The sequence below is a fragment of the Hyperolius riggenbachi genome, chromosome 11, assembly GCF_040937935.1.
Source record: "Hyperolius riggenbachi isolate aHypRig1 chromosome 11, aHypRig1.pri, whole genome shotgun sequence".
Classification (NCBI taxonomy): Eukaryota; Metazoa; Chordata; class Amphibia; order Anura; family Hyperoliidae; genus Hyperolius; species Hyperolius riggenbachi.
In genome coordinates, this window is record NC_090656.1 from 57,941,045 (window position 1) to 57,963,678 (window position 22,634).

Consider the following 22,634-nt stretch of genomic DNA (forward strand, 5'->3'; position numbering starts at 1 on the left):
TTTTTTTCCTACACGCAGCTAGCACTTTGCTAGCTGCGTGTAGTACGCGATCGCCGCCGCTCGCCGCCGATTCGCTGCTACCCACCGTGCCGAGCCGCCCCCCCCGCCCCAGACCCCTGCGCAGCCTGGCCAATCAGTGCCAGGCAGCGCTAAGGGGCGAATCGGGGTTCCCTCTGACGTCACGACGTCTATGTCGTCGGTGACGTCATCCCGCCCGGTCACCATGGCGACCGGGGAAGCCCTGCAGGAAATCCCGTTCTCAACGGGATTCCCTGCATACTCTGATCACCGAAGGCGATCGGAGTGGGTGGGGGGATGCCGCCGCTTAGCGGCTATCATGTAGCGAGCCCTGGGCTCGCTATATGATTTAAAAAAAAAAAAAAAGATTAAAAAAAAGTGCGGCGCTGCCTCCTTGCCGGATTTTTTATAACGGCAAGGAGGTTAAGACACCCCCCTGCCCCACCTCTAACCACACCCCTAGTTACGCCCCACCACACTCCTAGTCACTGATGCCACAAAGAATTCAGAAGCAAAAGACAACGTTTTATAATTCAGACCACACTGGTCCTCTCTTCATGAGTTTTATTCATTTTAACATTTGAATATAAGTAATATATCAATTTAAATTATAGAAATAACAGAGTTTACTATACACATTTTTCTGAAGAAAAAAAAAAATATATACATAGATTTGTACATCAGTCCTGAAAGAGGGACAAATGAGGAAGAAAGAGAATTAGAGGGATTTAGTTCCCAAAGAGTAGAGTGACCAGACGTCCCGGATTTCCCGGGACGCGTCCCGGATTCGGGGTCCGCTGTGCCAGGCTTAATGAGGTCCCGGGAAACATCCCGCTTTCAGCAGCGGGACGTCCCGGTCTTGGGACTCTGGCCACTCTCTCCTCATGAACTGGCAGCGGCGTCTATAGACGCCATGCCAGTTCATTGCCTGCAGCAGCCCCGCTCCAGTCTCCTCTTCCGGTGTCTGTTCCCACACCGGCAGGCGAGCAGGGCTACGGCAAGATGGCTGCCGAAGCCCTGTACTGGAGACTATTTGTGTCTCCAGTACAGGGCTTCGGGCGCCATCTTGCCGTAGCCCTGTCAGCGCGGGAGATATGCAAGGGGAAGGTGGTCCCGGGAGGAGCGCGCCAGAGGCCGGAGACTTCTACCAGGTGAGTAAATGCTTTTTTTCCAGGTGAACTTTGCCCGCATTGCGTTTCTTGTCTGGTGAAATGTTTGCCCACATTGCGTTTCTTGTCTGGTGAAATGTTTGCCCACATTACGTTTCTTTTCTGGTGAAATGTTTGCCCGCAGTGCGTTTCTTTTCTGGTGAAATGTTTGCCCGCAGTGCGTTTCTTTTCTGGTGAAATGTTTGCCCGCATTGCGTTTATTTTCTAGTGAAATGTTTGCCCGCATTGCGTTTGTTTTCTGATGAAATGTTTGCCCGCATTGCGTTTCTTTTCTGGTGAAATGTTTGCCCGCATTGCGTTCTTTTCTGGTGAAATGTTTGCCCGCATTGCGTTTCTTTTCTGATGAAATGTTTGCCAGCATTGCATTTCTTTTCTGGTGAAATGTTTTCCCGCATTGCGTTTCTTTTCTGGTGAAATGTTTGCCCGCATTGCGTTTCTTTTCTGGTGAAATGTTTGCCCGCATTGCGTTTCTTTTCTGGTGAAATGTTTGCCCGCATTGCGTTTCTTTTCTGGTGAAATGTTTGCCCGCATTACGTTAATTTTCTGGTGAAATGTTTGCCCGCATTGCGTTTATGTTCTGGTGAAATGTTTGCCCGCATTGCGTTTATTTTGTACTGACATGTTGCCCGCATTGCGTTTGTTTTGTACTGACATGTTTGCCCGCATTGCGTTTATTTTCTGGTGAAATGTTTGCCTGCATTGCGTTTATTTTGTACTGACATGTTGCCCGCATTGCGTTTATTTTGTACTGACATGTTTGCCCGCATTGCGTTTATTTTGTACTGACATGTTGCCCGCATTGCGTTTATTTTGTACTGACATGTTTGCCCGCATTGCATTTATTTTATACTGAAATGTTTGCCCGCACTGCATTTATTTTATACTGACATGTTGCCCGCATTGCGGTTATTTTGTGCTGACATGTTGCCTATTGCGTTTATTTTCTGGTGTCCGGGGTAACTGTTACTGCATTTATTATTTAATGGTCATAGATGGCTATGTTTGCTGCTTTGTGGTTACGGTATACTATTAGCATCACACAGTTTCTGCACGCCCATGATGCAAAGTCTCGTTTGTCCACATCATGGCGTAAACACTGCTTTCTTATGCCTCGCTGTTACATCATTACGTTAGCTCCGCCCATACAATGTCATGGCCACGCCCATTTTCTCGCCACGGCGCAGCCCCCTCTCCCCAGTCTTCATCGCTACGCGCTCCTTAGTCCTCCCCACTTTTCGCCGCAGCGCGCTGCGTGCGCCGCCCCCCTCCCCGTCCCAGGTTGGACCCACAAAAATCTGGTCACTCTACCAAAGAGGGACTGTCCCTCCGAAAAAGGGACAGTTGGAAGTTATGCAGTATTGTAGCGCAAAGGTTCAGAATTGAATACCCTCCAGAAAACCGCATGGAGTCTGTATGCTCTGAATGCTTTGACGTGTTGCCTGGCGCTGCTTTTTATGGAAAAATACAGTTTCAGCAGCAGTTTATTTGTTTTAAGGCTCGGTCACTGATTCAGCCAGTGCTTGATGCATGATCAGTGCTGGCCCCACCTAGACAAAAACTTGCAGCCAATAGTGAGGCCTGAGTGGAATATTAACTTTCCCTTCTTAAACAAACAGACAGTCATTCAGCATGTGAGTGCCTCTGAGAGATCATCTTCTGCACTGTTCATTCTGTGCATCCACCAGCACTGCCATAGCACTATCTGCTCAGCCACTTCATCTGAAGAATGAGGGGTACATCTATCCTGATCTCTGTCAGGCAGCTGGCCAGAAAGGTCCTCACTACAAACTACAGCCCCGTCCGACACTGCAGTTTGATTACTTGTTCCCTGCAGCACAAGAAGGCAAACTGTGAGTACACCTTCTGATTTTAATTGATGACAAACTAACTCATATTGCAGCTGCACATCTGTATTATTAAATTGTCATGCTGATGATGCCTACCTCCCGCCCACGTCTTTATTCACTTATGCTAAACCAAACCCTAATATGCTTATCTGACAGATGTCTTCCCACCTCCAGAATCTTTTATCTACATAACTTCCAATATCCCCTTTTCATTTTACCCACCTCCATACTAACTTACTTGTCTACTACCCACCCACCTCATTCCCTCAGCAGCTTGGCACTCATTCTAAACCCTTCACTATAGCTCCCAACTGGCCCTCTTTCGGAGGGACAGTCCCTCTTTGGTAACCCAATCCCTCTGTCCCTTGTTCTTCCTCATCATTTGTCCCTCTTTCAGGACGGATTTAACCACTTAAGCCCACAGGGTTGAAATTTTTTTGCATCTGAGCAACTTTCACCTCCCATTCATTTGCCAATAACTTTATCACTACTCATCACAATGAATGGATCTATATCTTGTTTTTTCCGTCACCAATTAGGCTTTTTGTGGGTGATACACTTTGCTGAAAATTAATTTATTCTAAATCCATTTTAACAGGAATATTAAGAAAGGAATGGAAAAAAAATCATTATTTATCAGCTTTTGGCCAATATAGTTTGAAATTCATACATGCTACCATAATTAAAACCCATGTACTTTATTTGCCAATTTGTCCTGCTTATTACACCATTTAAATTATGTCCCTATCACAATGTATGGCGCCGATATTTTATTTGGAAGTAAAGGTGCAATTTTTCAATTTGCGTCCATCACTATTTACAAGCCCATAATTTAAAAAAAAATATATTCATATACTCCTTTGACATGCATATTTATAAAGTTCAGTCCCTTGGGTAACTATTTATGTTTTTTTTTTATTATTATTGTACATTTTTTTTTATTTTTTTATTAAATATTGTATGTGGGTAATTAGTGGTGTGGGAGGTAAACAGTAATTTTTAATTAAAAAAAGTGTGTAAAAAGTGTGCATGTATAATGTAACATGCATGTGGGTGTAATTTTACTATTTGGCCACAAGATGGCCACAGTCAAATAGTCCTGGGAGCGATCGAGCTCGCTCCCAGGAAGAAGAAAGAAGACCTGGAACTTTTTTGCACGCAGAAATGCTGCAGCGTCTGGAGAGACGCTGTCAGCTTTTCTCTGGGGGGATGCGATCGGTGAAAGGGATCTATAATCCCTTTCACTGATCGCTGGGTAAACGGCAGGTAGCAGGAGCGCGCACGGGGGGCGGATGCCCGCGGGAGTGCGCGCAGCCTAACTGGACGAGAAATCTCGTCCAGTTAGGCTTAAGTGGTTTATGATCTATGTAAACATAAGTATTTTTCTACTGAAAATGTGTTTGACTCTAAACTTATTTCCATCCTTTAAATTGATTTAGTTCCCTATTTTCATATGTTAATATGAAGGAAAATGAACCAGGGTAGAAAGGACCAGTGTGGAATTATAAAACATTTTTTTTTCATGAAATCTTTAAAGTATGCAGGACTAGAAGTGTGCTGGGGTTAGTTAGGGGTGTGGCAAAGGCGTGGTTTAAATGTCCCTCTATCTTATCTTTGATTTACCTGTTAAACTTATGCTGTGTTTAATGATTTAGACCATACATTCAATTTGAGTATAATTCCACTTTAAGGTGGGGCAGACCAGTAGCCCTATGTCCATGTCTTGATCTCTGGGTGTAATTCAAACAGAAAGATAATCTACATAACTGGGGTGTTGCGTCGCTCTCCTTCGCTGTTCCCCCAGTGGCAGTGGCCATTAGTCTATATGACCGCAGTAGCTGCGGTGCAATGCGACGGAAGTGCTTTGAACGATGCAGAGGCGATGCAGACTCTTTGTTAGGCGATGCAGTGCTTTGTTAAGCGGTAACACTCGGCACGCAATTGCATTGGAGTCAATGGCACAGCAACAATCTATTTAGATTGTTGCAGTAGCGGTGCGGCACGCATGCATGGTCATAAAACCAATTAGGTACTTCCTGTCCAGCAGGGAGAACCTCACTGAGTGGGGGCGAAGCTATGCAAATTACTGGTGGCGCAGTCTGCCGCAGATTGTATGAAATAGGAAACGATTTTCCTGCAATGGGCTTTCATGCTGCAGCAAAAATCGCACCATACCATAGGGTTGCTATTGATGAATCAACCCCCATATGTGCAGTTAGCCTTAATCAATTTTTAAGAGATATAAAATATGTTTGCCACCACCTATGACGGTACCAACACGTTTGTTCACGTCTACAAATGCAGGAAATAATAGTAGTGGTTGCTATTCAGCGTTCTCTCCAGAAAGTTGGCAAGAAAAAGTAGCCGGGTGGGTGAGGTCATTCTGGGTGGAGAAGGAGGGTCATGCTGGGGTCCACTAGGTGGTCACGCTGGGTGCTATTAGGTGAGGAGGGGCGGGAAGGATCAGGCTGGGTACTACTACATGGGGAGGGTCATGCTGGGTGCTACAGCTAGTTGTGATATACATTTCTGGCAGATTTTATCACAGTAATCAAATCTTCTAGAGAAAACACAGTTAAAGGGAAAGAGGCGCCCTGGTATGTATAAAATTGATTAAAACCAGTTTAAAATCGAAAAAGGTGAGGTGGCTTACTTCAATAACCAAATTCTTGTATGAACAAAGAATTTTATTTAGCACAGGCTTTAATTAAATAAAATTCTTTATTGATACAAGAATTTTGTTATTGAGATTTTAAACTGGTTTTAATCCATTTTATACAAACCAGGGCACCTCTTTCCCCTTAACGGTGCTATACTTACCCCCCCCCCCCCCTCCCTTCCCAACGTCCCCTGTTGTAGGGGTTGAGACAGAAAACCTGTGGTCCTTACCACAGAGGTTCACTTTCACTTTTCATAAGGAGAGAGACCACACCCAGGTCTGCCCTGACCACCCCGAGTGGAGTCGGGTTCATTGTCTCCACCTGCTTCCTGTGTTTGGTTGCCCCCTTGCAACCCGCCTTTGTGAGTAGTAGTTCAAATTTCTTTTCTTCACGCTTTTCCTATCTAACATACTACACTATTTGGGCTCCCGTTTTTATCTCCTGTACCTTTTTGCCTAGGGTGCTGCGACACCCCTCCAACTTTGCTGCTAGAGAAAAGCTATACAGGCAGAACAGAATTGGCAGGAGAGCGCCCGTCCACAGCAGTAGCCAGTTAAAAAGGTGACTTACTAGAGGGAATACAGCCAGCCGTGCATAATCTACTCGTTCTGCATCTGGAACAGCCTCTACCAACTTCAAAGCTTCCACGGTCTAGCTAGTCTGTGCAGTGAGAGACCTCTGCGTCTGCGCATTCAACAGCCCCAATGAGGTATCTCTCTGAGTTATTGAGCTTTCCCTGTCCCTACACACAACTGATAGGCAGAAGCTAATGAGGGTGGAGATAGAGTCTCAGAGTGACAGTGGGCCAGCTGCAACAACACAGCCGCTGCCCATTGTACTGGAGGAAGGTGATGCTGCTGCAGACCGGGGACAGTGGTGGAAGCCGGTGCTCTCAATGAAATTAACCAGATGGAGCATCCGGCTATAAGGCTCTAGGGAGAACACTGCTATTGTTTTGAAATGGTTAAGGTCTCACTCACTAGTAGCATAGTTTTATTATTACCATAGTCATGTCCACCTAGTCTAAGGCCAATTTTCTGGAGAAGTTGATAAACTTATTTGTTTGTTCTTGGGATGTAGAAGGAAACCCACGCAGACACAGCGAGAACATACAGTGGGTTGCAAAAGTATTTGGCCCCCTTGAAGTTTTCCACATTTTGTCATATTACTGCCACAAACATGAATCAATTTTATTGGAATTCGACATGAAAGACCAACACAAAGTGGTGTACACGAGAAGTGGAACGAAAATCATACATGATTCCAAACATTTTTTACAAATCAATAACTGCAAAGTGGGGTGTGCATAATTATTCGGCCCCCTTTGATCTGAGTGCAGTCAGTTGCCTATAGACATTGCCTAATGAGTGCTAATGACTAAATAGAGTGCACCTGTGTGTAATCTAATGTCAGTACAACTACAGCTGCTCTGTGAGGGCCTCAGAGGTTGTCTAAGAGAATATTGGGAGCAACAACACCGTGAAGTCCAAAATCGTGAAGTCGTGCACACAAGACAGGTCAGGGATAAAGTTATTGAGAAATTTAAAGCAAGCTTAGGCTACAAAAAGATTTCCAAAGCCTTGAACATCCCACGGAGCACTGTTCAAGCGATCATTCAGAAATAGAAGGAGTATGGCACAACTGTAAACCTACCAAGACAAGGCCATCCACCTAAATTCACAGGCCAAACAAGGAGAGCGCTGATCAGAAATGCAGTCAAGAGGCCCATGGTGACTCTGGACAAGCTGCAGAGATCTACAGCTCAGGTGGGAGACTCTGTCCATAGGACAACTATTAGTCATGCACTGTACAAAGTTGGCCTTTATGGAAGAGTGGCAAGAAGAAAGGCATTGTTAACAGAAAGCATAAGAAGTCCAGTTTGCAGTTTGCCACAAGCCATGTGGGGGACACAGCAACCATGTGGAAAAAGGTGCTCTGGTCAGATGAGACCAAAATGGAACTTTAAGGCCAAAATGCAAAACGCTATGTGTGGCGGAAAATGAACACTGCACATCACTCTGAACCCTGTCAAATATGGTGGTGGCAGCATCATGCTCGGGGGGTGCATCTCTTCAGCAGGGACAGGGAAGCTGGTCAGAGTTGATGGGAAGATGGATGGAGCCAAATACAGGGCAAACCTGGAAGAACACCTCTTGGAGACTGCAAAAGACTTGAGACTGGGGCGGAGGTTCCCCTTCCAGCAGGACAATGATCCTAAACATAAAGCCAGGGCAACAATTTAAAACAAAACATATCTATGTATTAGAATGGCCCAGTCAAAGTCCAGATCTAAATCCAATCGAGAATCTGTGGCAAGATCTGAAAACTGCTGTTCACAAACGCTGTCCATCTAATATGACTGAGCTGGAGCTGTGTTGCAAAGAAGAATGGGCAAGGATTTCAGTCTCTAGATGTGCAAAGCTGGTAGAGACATACCTTAAAAGACTGGCAGCTGTAATTGCAGCAAAAGGTGGTTCTACAAAGTATTGACTCAGGGGGCCAAATAATTACGCACACCCCACTTTGCAGTTATTTATTTGTAAAAAATGTTTGGAATCATGTATGATTTTCGATCCACTTCTCACATGTACACCACTTTGTATTGGTCTTTCACGTGGGATTCCAATAACATTGATGCATGTTTGTGGCAGTAATGTGACAAAATGTGGAAAACTTTAAGGGGGCCGAATACTTTTGCAACCCACTGTATAAACTCTGTGCAGATAGTTCCCTGGCTGGGATTCTAACTGGGGACCCAGCAGTGCAAGACGAGCAGGGACACTTCTAAACTTAATGCTGCCTGAAGCAAACACTGTGGGGGCGCCCCCATCCTGCCACCACACATTTAAAATGCAATAGTTACTCCACATCTGACACACAGCAATCACCCTACATTTAAACTGAAACAATTGCCCCTATGTGTCATCACTGGGGTCAGTGGGCATTACATATATTATAGATACAAAAAATACCCAACACGCTGCATATTATCCCCCCAACCACAGTGCAGTCACCGCACCTGGCCATCATTGGTGTAAGCGTGGCTGTTCCTCATCATTCCTGCTTAGTGTGTGTGGGGGATAGGGTAGAGCGACTCAAAATTACAGAAAGTCAGGAACAGTAACTGTTTCAACACTTGTGCAAACTTCATGCAGTTCCCTGTTTTAAAACCAAAGGATATCGCAGGATGTTTAAACATACACAGCAGTTTAGTAACAGAATCAATTAGCACGATAAAGCAAGAAGTGCAATTAGATTGCAATTGTTTTTCTTTGAACTGACATTAAGCCCTGCAATATCTACATGTACCTGACTACCAATCAGTACTGATCTATATCCCCCTGCCCTGTACTTGTCTTTAAGATTTTATTTTACTTTAGGATACTTCCATAAATCAAATGAACAATTTCTGATAGTTCCTGGTGTTTATATTTATGAAGGTGCCCATACACCTGTTGCTATTTCCTGTTGATTCCTGGCAGATTAGATCACTCTGATCTCCAGACATGTAATACAGATTGCTCTTATCCTAGGTACACACCATACAACTTTCTGGCAGATTTACCTGCCTGCCAGATCAATTATTTCCAACATGTCCAACATCTACATTTCAATCAATTTTTCGATTTTCTGCTAGTTTTTTTTATCGTTTTTTTGGATCGTTTTTTGGATCGATTTTTATAGATCTGAACAAAAATCTATTGAAAAAAAATATTGAAAAAACGATTTAAAAAATGATCGGAAAAACAAAAAATCTATCAAAATTCAGATCGGACATGTTGGAAATTATTGATCTGGCAGGTAAATCTGCCAGAAAATTGTATGGTGTGTACCTAGCATAACCCTCTCCACTCTGTCTGTAATCAGACACCATAAGGTCACTAGCCTGTGTGTGAATCTAAGGAATGTCTTTAGAGGACTGGGTGAATAGGGGCAGTCAAAAAGTTTTTTCAACCTGTGACTGCTTTGCCTCTAACTTTGTACATTAAAGTGAACCAGAGACAAAGCACCCTCATGTATTTTACCATATATATCAGTGGGAACATTAGAGAAAACCTCTACCTAGCTCTTTGTTTCATTCTTGACTGCTCAGCCTGTTTGTTTTCAGCCCTGATAAAAATCCCAGACTGAGCATTCAGTCTGGCTTTGCTCAGGAATCATTATAGCTGAGTCATTATATCAGAGCCAGAAGGGGGCAGGCTTGGGCTTGAAAAGACATCAGAGAAGACAGACTCAGCTATAATGATTCCTGAGCAAAGCCAGACTGAATGCTCAGTCGGGCATTTTATCGGGGCTAATAACAAGCAAGCTGAGCAGCAGGGCCGGGCCGAGGCACAGGCTGGAGAGGCTCCAGCCTCAGGGCGCAGTGTAGGAGGGAGCGCATAATTCATTCAGCTGTCATTCCTAATTGTGTTTGAAGCAGAAAGAAATAAGAAAAGGGGATACATGGCAGTCACTGCAAGCCAGATAACTAGATTTTGAGGTGTTAGGGAGGTTGTGGGCAATGTGGCGCCTCTTAGTCTAATAGCAATCAGTGTGTGACGGCTGGGGTGGCAGGGATGGAGGGGCGCACTTTGGTGTCTCAGCCTTGGGTGCTGGAGGACCTTGTCCCGGCTCTGCTGAGCAGTGAAGAATAAAACAGAGAGGAGGGTAGGTGTTTTCTCTAATGTTCCCACTGATATATATGGTAAAATACATGAGGGTGCTTCGTCTCTGGTTCACTTTAAATCATCAGAACATTGCTGCAGACTGAGATGATTTTTATGAACCCTGGGGAGCAGGGACAGTGTACAAATTCCAAAGTTTGTATAATTCTTAATCTGTGTGGCGGGCACATGCAGTCATTGGAACAATTCTTTTTACAGGATCCTTATCAGTTTGCCGCCTCTAGAAAGTGCCACGCTGAAATATTGCCTCAGGCTGCTAGACTCAGAATTGCTATAAAGACCCTAACCCTTTGATCTTATTGTAAATTGTAATTTACTGGCATCTAACTTAATGCTGGGTACACACGGTACGATTTTCCTGTCGATTTTCCGACCCAATCGTTTTTCCACTCAATTCTGCAGTCAATTCTGTGCTCGATTCTCTTATCTACGCCGGCTTTATTATCTTTTTCCATTCACTTCTATGAGAAATAGAGCGCAGAATCGATCGGACATAATATCGGACATGAGGGATTTTATCAATCAGATGCATCTATCGCATGGAAAATCGTACCGTGTGTACCCAGCATCGCACTGGAAACTATATTTCAACAATTTATCTCTACAATTCCAGATGGTGGTTTCCATATTGGTGACCCTATATTGATTTTTGTATATGGTTGCCCAGTACATTTAGATGTTCATGTTCTTTTCCCTTCATGCTTTCTTCCTTTGAGATACATGGATGCAGTCTACTTAAATATGCATACTTAAAAAGTGCATTCTCGGGACGTAGCCAAAACATTTAAAGCCAACAATGACACGACAAAGCATTTCTGCAAAACATAAAGATTATCGCTCATTGCCTAGGGATATAGAAAAGAAGAACTGACCTTAGTCGGATCCTTTCCCACCTGGTTTGTTCATACAATGAAAGCTGTGTATAGGGCTAACAACCTCCCAGACCTGGAGCAAATTAAGGAACGTGCTACAAGAGGGGGGCATGGTGGCTCTTGGGTGCCCTTCACTGAGGTCCAAAACCACAAACTGTCCACAATACAGACTTTCATGTCTCACCACAGAGTGGATCCAGAATTATTATCCTTATCCACAGCTGACGCCACTGTACAAATGACCAATAGCTGAGCATACAAATTTCCATTTCATGGCAATTTCCTAACAAAAGTGGAATTAGAATTTAAGAAGTAGAAACATTTTGTCTTTGTCAATTTACAAATATTTTTCCTTACAAATCTAACCAGTTCTCTTATCAGAAACTGTAGAAATGTTTGTGTTGTGTAACCTGGGTGCTTCTTCTTTGACATAATACATAGCTTACACTTCTTGGCCCTTATTCAAATCACTTTTTTTTTCCAACGTTTTCTTCTAGGTTATATTTTCACATCTTATCAATAAAATGCCTTTTAAAGCAAACCTGAGGCAGTATATAAAAAATATATTTATCTAAGGAGAGGGAAGCCTCTGGTCCTCCAAAGGGTTCCCACATCCTCCTTGAGGTTACCTAGGACCCTCTGAAAGTTTGCTGTGGCGCTCCTCTCTGGCACTAGTGTGGCCGCGAGTACAGCTGCACCTGTGCAATAGCATGGAGCCATTTATGTAAGAGCATGCTTACTGTACGTCCACAAAAACAGAGCTGACAAGTCCTTGTTGAATATGTTTAGAAAGTCCGTGCATGACAGTGCTGGGGCAAGGAGGACACGGTAAGCCTCTGGACTATCCAGACACTTTCCTCTATCTAGGTAAGTATCTAACTTTTTTTATGGGCTGCCTCATGTTTCATTTAAAGAGAACCTTAAGTGATATGTGACATGATGAGCTAGACATGTGTATGTACAGTGCATAGCACACAAATAAATATGCTGTGATACTTTTCTTCTTTCTCTGCCTGAAAGAGTTAATATTCTGCTATGCAACTGACACAAGAATTACAACCATAAGGAATGATAGCTGCTTTCTCTGGCATCAATTCATCAAAGGCTGCTAGGTATCAATTCATCAAAGACTGCTAGGTACACACCATACAATTTTCTGTTAGATTTTGTACCTAGCATAAAGGTGGCCATACACTGGTCGATTTGCCATCAGATTCGACCAAAAGATAGATCCCTCTCTGATCAAATCTGATCAGAGAGGGATCGTTTGGCCACCTTACTGCAAACAGATTGTGAATCGATTTCAGCCTGAAACCGATCACGATCTGTGGAGCTGCCGCTGCTGCCCCCCCCCCCCCCCCCTCATACATTACCTGTTCTGACCGGCGCGAGTCCCCTGGTCCACCGCTGTCTTCTTCTCCGCCTGGTCCCGGCATCTTCTCTGCATCGGCTCTCGGCTGGCATCTTCTCCCATCACCTTCCGCATCACACATCCGGCATCCGCGTATAACTTTCTGTCACTCCAGTGACAGCGGAAGTTCAAATAGAGCGCCCTCTATTTGTACTTCCGCTGTCACTGCAGTGACACAGGAAGTTATGCCGGATGCCATGATGCGGAAAAGATGCCAGCCGGGAGGTGACAGCGGTGACTCGCGCCGGCGGAGCAGGTAATGTATCTCCGCTGTATTGCGTCGGTCGTCTGGCTTTCGAACGCCGCTATCGACGCACTCCCGACCTGCTGGGATCGGGAAAAATCTTCCGCACGGATGGATCGACGGGAGTCGACGGGAACGATGGATTTCGGACGAAAATCCATCGTTCTGTCAGCGGAGTGCACGACGATTTCACGGCCGTTTCGATCTCTGTGATCGAAACGGCCGTATTTCGGCGGGAAATCGTTAGGTGTATGGGCCCCTTAAGAAGCCCAGTTCTCTGCCAAGATAAAGAAAGGTCAATAGTTCATATATTTGAGCACTCTGAGATACAGAAACAGACTGTACAAAACAATAAATCTATTTTTTTAATGCTGGGAATACACGATGCGTTTCTGCCACTCGAACGTTTTTGCTGCTCGATTCTCCACTCAATTCTCTTAGCTTCTGCTCGTTGTTCTTATCTTTTTCCAATCACTTGAACGAGAAATCGAGCGGCAAAACATTCAAAAGTGACATCAGACATGTCAGAAATTATCTATCGAACCATCTATCTGCTGCAAAAACGCATTGTGTATTACCAGCATAAGTTTTTCAAAACATAACATAACACTGTGGGATATCTAAAAGTCATTAGGAGTAGCAGGATAGATACAATTGTTTATCTCTTGACTGTTCACTTTAGAGATGGCTCGAACCTCCGATTATTGGTTCGCGAACCTCGAACGCGAACCTCCACAAAAAGTTTGGTTCTCGCGAACTTTTCGCGAACCGCAATAGACTTCAATGGGGATGCGAACTTTGAAAACTACAAACATTTATGCTGGCCAGAAAAGTGATGGAAAAGATGTTTCAAGGGGTCTAACATCTGAGTTTTTGCATGGAGGAGTGGGATACACGCCAAAAGTCCCGGGGAAATATCTGGATTTGACGCACAGCAGCATTTTAAGGGCAGAAATCACATTGCATGCTAAATTGAAGGCCTAAAGTGCTTTAAGACATCTTGTATAGTTGCATGTGTAAACATCAATCAGTTAGTGTAATTAGAGTACTGCTTCACACTGACAGACCAAACTCACTGTGTAACGCACCGCAAACAGCTGTTTGTGTAGTGATGGCCGTGCTGGACTGGTGCGCACCATGGCCAGAGTGCAGCCCATATGGTCGCCGGGCCGAGGTAGCTCAATGACAGAACAACAATGACTGTCCAGCTGATCAAATTTGTTCTGTCTACAATGAAGCAACGACCTTAGAATCTTGGTTGTGCAACCCCCCCCCCCCCTCCCCGAGACACTCATATAGCCGGCGGTCATTGCTTCATTGTGATACGCAAGCCCCTTCACCGCGGCAAGGTAACAATCACGAAGGAGAATTGACACATGTACATGCCTTTTGTTTTGTTGTTGCAGCTGCAGTGCAGCCAGAAAAATTAGGCAGGCATGTGCACGCACCAGAAAAATTATTATAGCGGCCGCTGCTAACAGCGGGCTTAAAAATTCAGGAATCCGCCTGGAGTCCTGGGCCCTGTTGGTGGTGGCGGAGAAGGCAGTCAAGTGGCCTGCAGGCAGAGATGCTGTGTGGGGACCGACTTAGTCATGGGGCAGGCAGTCACATGGCATGCAGGCAGAGATGCTGTGTGTGGGGACTGACTTAGTCTTCGGGTGGGCAGTAGCCCTCCGGGATCCATGCCTCATTCATTTTGATAAAGGTGAGTTACAGAACACTTTTGTGACCTAGGCGACTTCTCTTCTCAGTGACAATGCCTCCAGCTGCGCTGAAGGTCCTTCCTGACAGGACGCTTGAGGGAGGGCAAGACAGAAGTTGGATGGCAAACTGTGACAGCTCTGGCCACAGGTCAAGCCTGCGCACCCAGTAGTCCAGGGGTTCATCGCTGCTCACAGTGTCTACATCCACACTTAAGGCCAGGTAGTCGGCTACCTGCCGGTCCAGGCGTTGGTGGAGGGTGGATCCGGAAGGGCTAAGGCGAGATGTTGGACTGAAGAATGTCCGTATGTCCGACATCACCATGAGATCGCTAGATAGTCCTGTCCTTGCCTGCGTGGGCATGGGAGGAGGAGGATTACTGGCAGTGGCACCTTTATTCAGTTGTGCTGTGACATCACCCTTAAACGCACTGTAAAGCATAGTTGACAGCTTGTTCTGCAAGTGCTGCATCCTTTCTGCCTTCTGGTGAGTTGGAAACATCTCCGCCACTTTGTGCCTATACCGAGGGTCTAGTAGCGTGGCCACCCAGTACAGCTCATTCCCCTTGAGTTTTTTTTATACGGGGGTCCCTCAACAGGCTGGACAGCATGCAAGATGCAATCTGCACAAAATTGGATGCAAACGTACTATCCATCTCCTCTTGCTCTTCCTCAGTGATGACAGCTAAGTTCTCCTCCTCCCCCCAGCCACGAACAATATGACGGGAAAGTTGAGCAGCACAAGCCCCCTGCGACACCTGCTGCGGGTGTTCTTCCGCCGCCTTCTCCTCCTCCTCCAAAACAACAACTTCCTCATCATCTGACTCCTCTTCCCCACACGACACTTCCTCCTCCTCCTCCCCCCTCTGTGCTGCCGCAGGTGTTGAGGAATAATCTACTTCTGCTGAGAATTGATCCCACAACTCTTCCTCCTGTTCACGCTCCTCCGCAGCTTGATTCACCACTCAACGCACGGCACACTCTAGGAAGAAAGCATATGGGATCAAGTTGCTGATGGTGCCTTCACTGCAACTCACCATGTTTGTCACCTCCTCAAACAGCCGCATGAGCCTGCAGGCATTTCGCATCAGTGTCCAGTACTTCGGCCAGAACATCCCCATCTCCCCAGAGAATGTCCTTTGACTGTAGTTGTAGAAATACTGTTTGACGGCTTTCTCTTGTTGTAGCAGGCGGTTGAACATCAGGAGGGTCGAATTCCAGTGAGTCGGGCTATCGCAAATCAAGCGTCTCACCGGCAATTTGTTTCTCCGCTGAATATCAGCAAAGCGTGCCATGGCCGTGTAAGACCGCCTGAAATGCCCACACATCTTCCTGGACTGCTTCAGGACGTCCTGTAAGCCTGGGTACTTAGACACAAATCTCTGAATTATGAGATTAAGCACATGTGCCATGCAGGGTACATGTGTCAACTTTCCCAAATTCAAAGCCGAAATGAGATTGCTGCCGTTGTCACACACCACGTTGCTGATCTCCAGTTGGTGCGGGGTCACCTGTTTGTTAAGAGCAGCCAGGAGAGCTGCTCCAGTGTGACTCTCCGCTTTGAGGCAAGACATGTCTAAGATGGCGTGACACCGTCGTACCTGGCATGCAGCATAGGCCCTTGGGAGCTGGGGCTGTGTAGCTGGAAAGGAGATCGCAGCACCAGTAGAGTTGAACTGCCACTCAGCCAAGGAGGAGGACAACAGTGAAGAGGATGTAGCAGGAGGAGAGGAAGTGGCAGCAGGCCTGCCTGCAAGCCGTGGAGGTGTCACAACTAGGGCCGCTGCACAGCCACATACTCCCTGCTTGCCAGCGGTCACCAGGTTGCCCAAATGGGCTGTGTAAGTAATGTACCTGCCCTGACCATGCTTGGAAGACCACTTTGTAGTAAATGCTACCGCACCAATGGTGATCAGACGTGTCGAGATCAACTCTGGAGTAACAAGTGCTTGCAAACACTCCACAAGATCCGCACCGTCAAATATCCATCTTTATTAATCCATAAAAAGGTTAAAAGCTGTGTGGGTAAGTATAAGGTGACGCACAGGTGTTTTGGGCTGTATCAGTCCTTTCTCAAACCATCACAGACCCACATTAAACATCACATGCTAAAACACACATTTATAAAGGTAAAAGATGGACCACATAGGGAACTGCAACATTACCATATATGCATATGTATAAGAAACCCTCCACCAATCGGGGATAGCCAAACAAGTGCAACGGAAACACGTGGCAGATATATAAATGTATGAGTTTAAAACACTACAAATCATGCAAAAGAAGCAGGAGAGCACTCACCAAACATTACCCTACGATATACGCTGGGCAAAGTATAAAAACGTCTCCTTGTGCCCTCAAAATGTATACAGCCAATCAACATGAAGAAAGATATAGTCCATGTCCCAAACTTATCTGCTATCCAATCAGCAGCTCAGTACTGAAATAGCTCCTCCAATCGGCTCTCAGCCGACCACGTCCGCATCCAATAGACGGTTATTAGACGCCCCGAGGTCCGCCCCTGTTGTCTGGGATTGGTGATTTTTTCACAGTCCTATAGCGGACGCTGTCGGCGTCTGTATGACAGGCTGCGGGTGGTAAGCGGGTTGATATCCTAGATAATAAGCGTCTATTGGATACGCCTGTGCGTCACCTTATACTTACCCACACAGCTTTTAACCTTTTAATGGATTAATAAAGATGGATATTTGACGGTGCGGATCTTGTGGAGTGCATGCTTGGAAGACCAGGCATCCGTGGTCAGATGGACCCTTGACCCAACCCTGTGTGCCAGAGATGACATCACTTGCCTTTCAACTTCATGGTACAGTTTGGTATCGCTTTTTTGAGAAATAATTGCGGCCTGCGGTGTCCCAATGGCCACAAATTTTCCGAAGGCCTCAGAGTCCTCCAGCTGGTATGGTAACAGCTGGCGAGCTAACAGTTCCACCAAGCCAGCTGTCAGACGCCGGGCAAGGGGGTGACTAGCAGACATTGGCTTCTTCCGCTCAAAGACTTCCCTCACGGATACCTGGCTGCTGCTGTGTGCAGAGGAGCAGGAACCGCTCAAGGTGAGAGGCGGAGTGGTAGAGGGTGGCTGTGATTGTGAAGGTGCAAGGGAGAAAGCGGATGAAGATGATGCACCTTAAGAAGGAAGAGAAGGAGGGTGGCTTTTCTTTTGTGTGCTGCTTTTCCTCTAGTGCTCTTCCCATTGCAGTTTGTGCCTTTTCTCCACGTGTCTTCATAAGGCAGTTGTCCCTACAAGGCTGTTGGCACTATGGTGGCATCAGCAGCTGACATTGAAGGGTATGTTGGCTGGCTGTCTATAGGTGGCGATACATGGCGCCGGACACTGCCACCAGCTGTTTGTGAAGACGAGCACCCCCTGCTTCTTTCAGCAACTCGTCTCCTCCTACTCCTCTCAGACTACCCCTCTGAACTGTCCCCTTGGTCATCTTGTCTCTTAGGAACCCACTTGGCATCTGTATCATCATAATCATCCTCCCCAGCTTCGCTTACCTCAGATACCTAATAAAATGCACCAACAGCAGGTACTTCATCATCCTCCTCCTCACACGTTACGTCCATAGTGTCGCCTAACTCCGACATATGAGGTGGTGTAACTTGCTTAGCGCCTTCATCTTGTAACAATAATGTATGTGAATCAGTTAATTCCCCACCAAGTAACTCCTGCAAAGTGTCAAATGCAGCGGATGTGGTGCTTGTAGTAGCGCTGTTGGCTGCAGAAGAAGATACTTTGGGCGAGGGCCACACAAAATCACGTCAGCACGACCTCGAACAGACCTGCCGGGTGGCCAGCCTCAGGCTCTGCCTGTTGTTTTGTCCATATCGGAGGGGGGGGGGGGGTGAAGTGAAAGGTATGCACTGACTTGACTAATACAATGTGCAGTCACACAGGTGCAGTGAAAGGTATGCAGTGACTGTTATTACAATACAATGTGCAGCTGTCACACAGGTGCAGTCACCAGGTATGCACGGACTGGTATATTACACAGTGTGCGGTCACACAGGTACTGTGAACAATTATGCAATGACTAGTATTACAAATGTGCAGCTGTCACACACACAGGTACCGTCAACAGGTGCAGTGACACTGCGTGTGCTCACGTAGGTAGGTAGGTGCACTGAACAGGTGGGTATGCAGTGATTGGCATTACAAATGTGCAGCTGTCACACACACAGGTACCGTGAACAGGTGCAGTGACTGGTATATAACACTGCTTGCGGTCACGTAGGTAGGTAGGTGCACTGAACAGGTGGGTATGCAGTGATTGGTATTACAAATGTGCAGCTGTCACACACACAGGTACCGTGAACAGGTGCAGTGACCGGTATATAACACTGCTTGCTATCACGTAAGTAGGTAGGTGCACTGAACAGGTGGGTATGCAGTGATTGGTATTACAAATGTGCAGCTGTCACACACACAGGTACCGTCAACAGGTGCAGTGACTCTGCGTACGCTCACGTAGGTCGGTAGGTGCACTGAACAGGTAGGTATATGCACTGATTGGTATTACAAATGTGCAGCTGTCACACTAACAGGTAGTCACTGAATGTGCTGGGCCTGGCAGTGGCACAGTAGGAATTACCAAGGGGCCAAGGTGTCAGCAGCAGCTGCGACTGACACACACACACACACAAAAATAGATCACAAGAACAACATTAGCTCTCAAAAGAGCTGTTGAGGATGAGGAGTGCTTTTTAGCAATAAGATCAGCAAGAAGGAGCAACCTAACAAGCCTAACACGAGAGCCTAACTAAGCTTTCCCTATGTCAGCATCAAGGTTCTCTCCCTTCTCTAATTACTGCAGCCACACGAGTGAGTGAAATGGCTGACGCTGCCTGCGTTTTATAAGGGGGGGGGGGGCTCCAGGAGGGAGTGTAGCCTGATTGGCTACCCTGTGATGTAGAGGGTCAAAGTTGACCCTAATGATGTAGTATAGGGGGCGGGTCGAACTCGCATATAGTTTGCGTTCGATCGCGAACCAACGAAGTTTGCGCGAATAAGTTTGCATGCGAACTGTTCGGGCCATCTCTACTTTAAGCCACCAGCAAGCAAGAAAATACTTCATCTCCTACTTTTTGGTACTTTTTTCAATTGCAGAGTACTAAAAAGTTATTTTAAACAGAAGATGGAAAATTACGGTACTTCCTAGGAGAAAATTCAAAAGAAAAACTGAATTGGATTTTTTTACCCTAAAGATATGGATAATGAAACTATCTATCTTGCATGCGGATATTCATCGAGGGAAAGGCTTAATCTTCTATCTTAAAGTGTACCAGAGATCATAAGTGACACAAAATCAATACATACCCACGGCTTCCTCCAGCTCCATAAACACGGGCGAGTCACTCGCCGTCCTCCCGTGGTCTGCCGTTCAGCTGCGATCAGCCCCGGTAATTGCTTCAGTCGGGTCCAGTCTGGGTCTTCTGCGCATTCGCGGACCTCCCATGCATTCGCAGTAGACCCAGACTGAAGTGACTGAGCAAATTACCAGGGCTGACCACGGCTCAATGGCAGACCGCGGGAAGACGGCGAGGGACTCCCACGTGTTTATGGGGCTGGAGGAAGCCGCGGGTAAGTATCGATTCTGTGTCACTTATGATCTCTGGTACACTTTAAGCCCGCTAGTTTTATGAACTATGTTCAGGTTCTCGGCTCAGTCTGTGCAGAATATTTTCCCCTGTGTTTCATTTATTTCCAGGAGTTCTGAGCCTCCTCCTGTGACTCATTGTGAATGACTCATCCTGTTTACTGAACTTTAAATGTTCCCTTTCATATAAAAAGGAAATAAAAAAATGAAGGAGAATTCCATGAAGCTTCTTTGAATTTGGCATTTGTAGACATAACATTTGATAGATTTGAGTATTCAATTTTTTTTATCCTTCAAAAGTTGTCAGCAGCAAGACTTCTAAACATTCAGACTCAGTTTTTAGTCAGTAATCTTACCACTGGAGGTGAATCACAGCAATTCCCTGCACTCGAATTCGGACCGGGGCTCGCAGTGTAATGAAATCAAAAGGTTGCTTCATAATTGGCATGTGGGGAAAAAAGCTGAAACTTGGAGCAGATTTTCGGACAACTCATGCCATGCACGGCTACAGGGATTCAGAGGCGTTATCGTACAGCACAAGTGTCAGCATCTGTCTCGGAAACCCGCCCTAATGCCTGCAAGTTAGTGATGGGAATTCCGGCTCTTCTCGGAGAATCGGCTCTTCTGAATCGGCTCCCATTAAAGAGCCGGCTCTTACGGCTCTGAATCGGCTCTTCATTAAATATCACTAGACACCACTGAGTAGAAGCCCCGCCCCTGTCTCCATGACAACTCCAGACTGCTTCTCTGACTGGGGCAATCCCTCCTGCTACTGCTCTGCTCCGCCCCATACACTCCTACAAGCTGCAACAGGAGGACTACATCTCCCAGCATGCCTCAGCGCCTTTTATTACACAGCAAATCAGAGCTGTGTGGGGCGGCTGAGGCATCAGCTCTTTCAAAACTGAGAACCAGCTCTTGTCGTTCGTGAACGACCCATCACTACTGCAAGTTAGCCAGGCAGATCATTTGAGACAAATATATATTGATTGAGAGTTCCAGACTTGAGACGCCAGTAATGGTTAGATTCTGCATGCATTAGAGTGGTGTTAGATGGTACAGTGCAAAGCATGATGGGAACAGCTGAGTATCTGGAGAGCAATTGGTTGTTCCTTATGAACCAGAGATTAGGAACTCCGCTCAGAGAGCAGCAGTGATGTGACTGACCGTATTATGCAGTCTGAAGAAATACAGGGACTGTTTGCTTACAGTACACCCCTCTTACTATTTGAAACAGAAGTACTGTGATCATGTGACCAGAATAACAATCACTCAATATAGGTATGTGTTTCATTTATTACAACTGAAATGCTAAAGATTATGGACCTGTTAAGGTACATAAATATCTTCTTCTTACTTGCCTGAACTTAAGCCTGGTACAACCCTACAATGATTATTCCCTGCAGAGATTGGGACTCAATCCCTCAGGCAACAGTTTAAGGTTGAGTGCTGTATGGACACATCACTAGCCTGTATAGAGGGGGGAGGAGAACAATGCAATTGGCGTCTTTGGTACTAAAGATCCAGCGTGCCTAATCTTTAGGAAATGTTGGGGGGGGGGGACTCCTGCAGACAGGTTCTGCCAAGACAGACCTTTTTTTTAAAGAAACTCTTGTGCAGTAGCACTGAGCCTGCGTAGTGTGGCCACAAATTTCCAGAGGGTACCATTGTCCATCGGTAATTGGGAGGAGGATGTAAGATGCCTCTGGAGGTACCTCTACCAAGGTAAGTATCTGAATTTCTCTCCCTTTAAAGTTACAGGTGTAAGTTAACTTAGAATTTAAAAAATTTCATCAGTACAGTTTTTATCTCACTGCTGCAAGGTAAAGTAGAGGAAAGTTCATCTATGTGTAGATTTGTACGATACACTGTGGTGCAGTTTTGAGTGTTTACCTACTTTTTGACCCTTATCCCCTCCCTCTCCCAACCCAGGCATTATCGCTATGCATTTCATATCCTTCTTGCTGCTTTCTCACAAATATCCCTCTGTCAGCATCATGTGTTGTTTATATGGCCTCATAAACACCTAACATGCTGCTGCTCTGCCTGTTCATCCATGTGTTCTGCAAGTAGGACTATGCAGTATTTCATTGGATTGGGAGAAGAAGATTACCATTTATAATGAACACATTATGTTTGTGAAATGTCCTTCAAAAGTTTTGAAAGTTTTTATAATATATCAAATCTCTAGTCAGTCCCCAGACTGAAGCTGATGGATGTGTTGGGCCATATCTACAAACAAGGGTCATATACTTTATATATAGTTCTGACTTTCTTGAAACACATTGATTGGAGATCAGTGGATGCCATAATTGTAATTTTCAGACTCGTAGAAGAACAGCATTAGAAGGAGACCCTTGAGACAAAAGTTGGCCATTAACAATCCAATTTCCCAAAACGATTGACCTTCCGATGAAATCATTGTGAT

The 22,634-nt window shown here is 45.7% G+C and overlaps 2 protein-coding genes across 3 annotated transcripts in view; one reads left to right on the top strand and one right to left on the bottom strand.

Annotated features, from left to right (window-relative positions):
* Window positions 1-22,634, bottom strand: part of BANP (BTG3 associated nuclear protein) — an 873,745-nt gene that overhangs the window by 841,326 nt on the left and 9,785 nt on the right. The window lies entirely within an intron of this gene.
* Window positions 2,824-22,634, top strand: part of CA5A (carbonic anhydrase 5A) — a 91,314-nt gene continuing 71,503 nt past the window's right edge. The window contains exon 1 of the mRNA XM_068260654.1: window positions 2,824-3,037. Coding sequence (XP_068116755.1) covers window positions 2,914-3,037 — 124 coding nt within the window. The 5' untranslated portion in view covers window positions 2,824-2,913. The remainder of the gene's footprint in view (window positions 3,038-22,634) is intronic.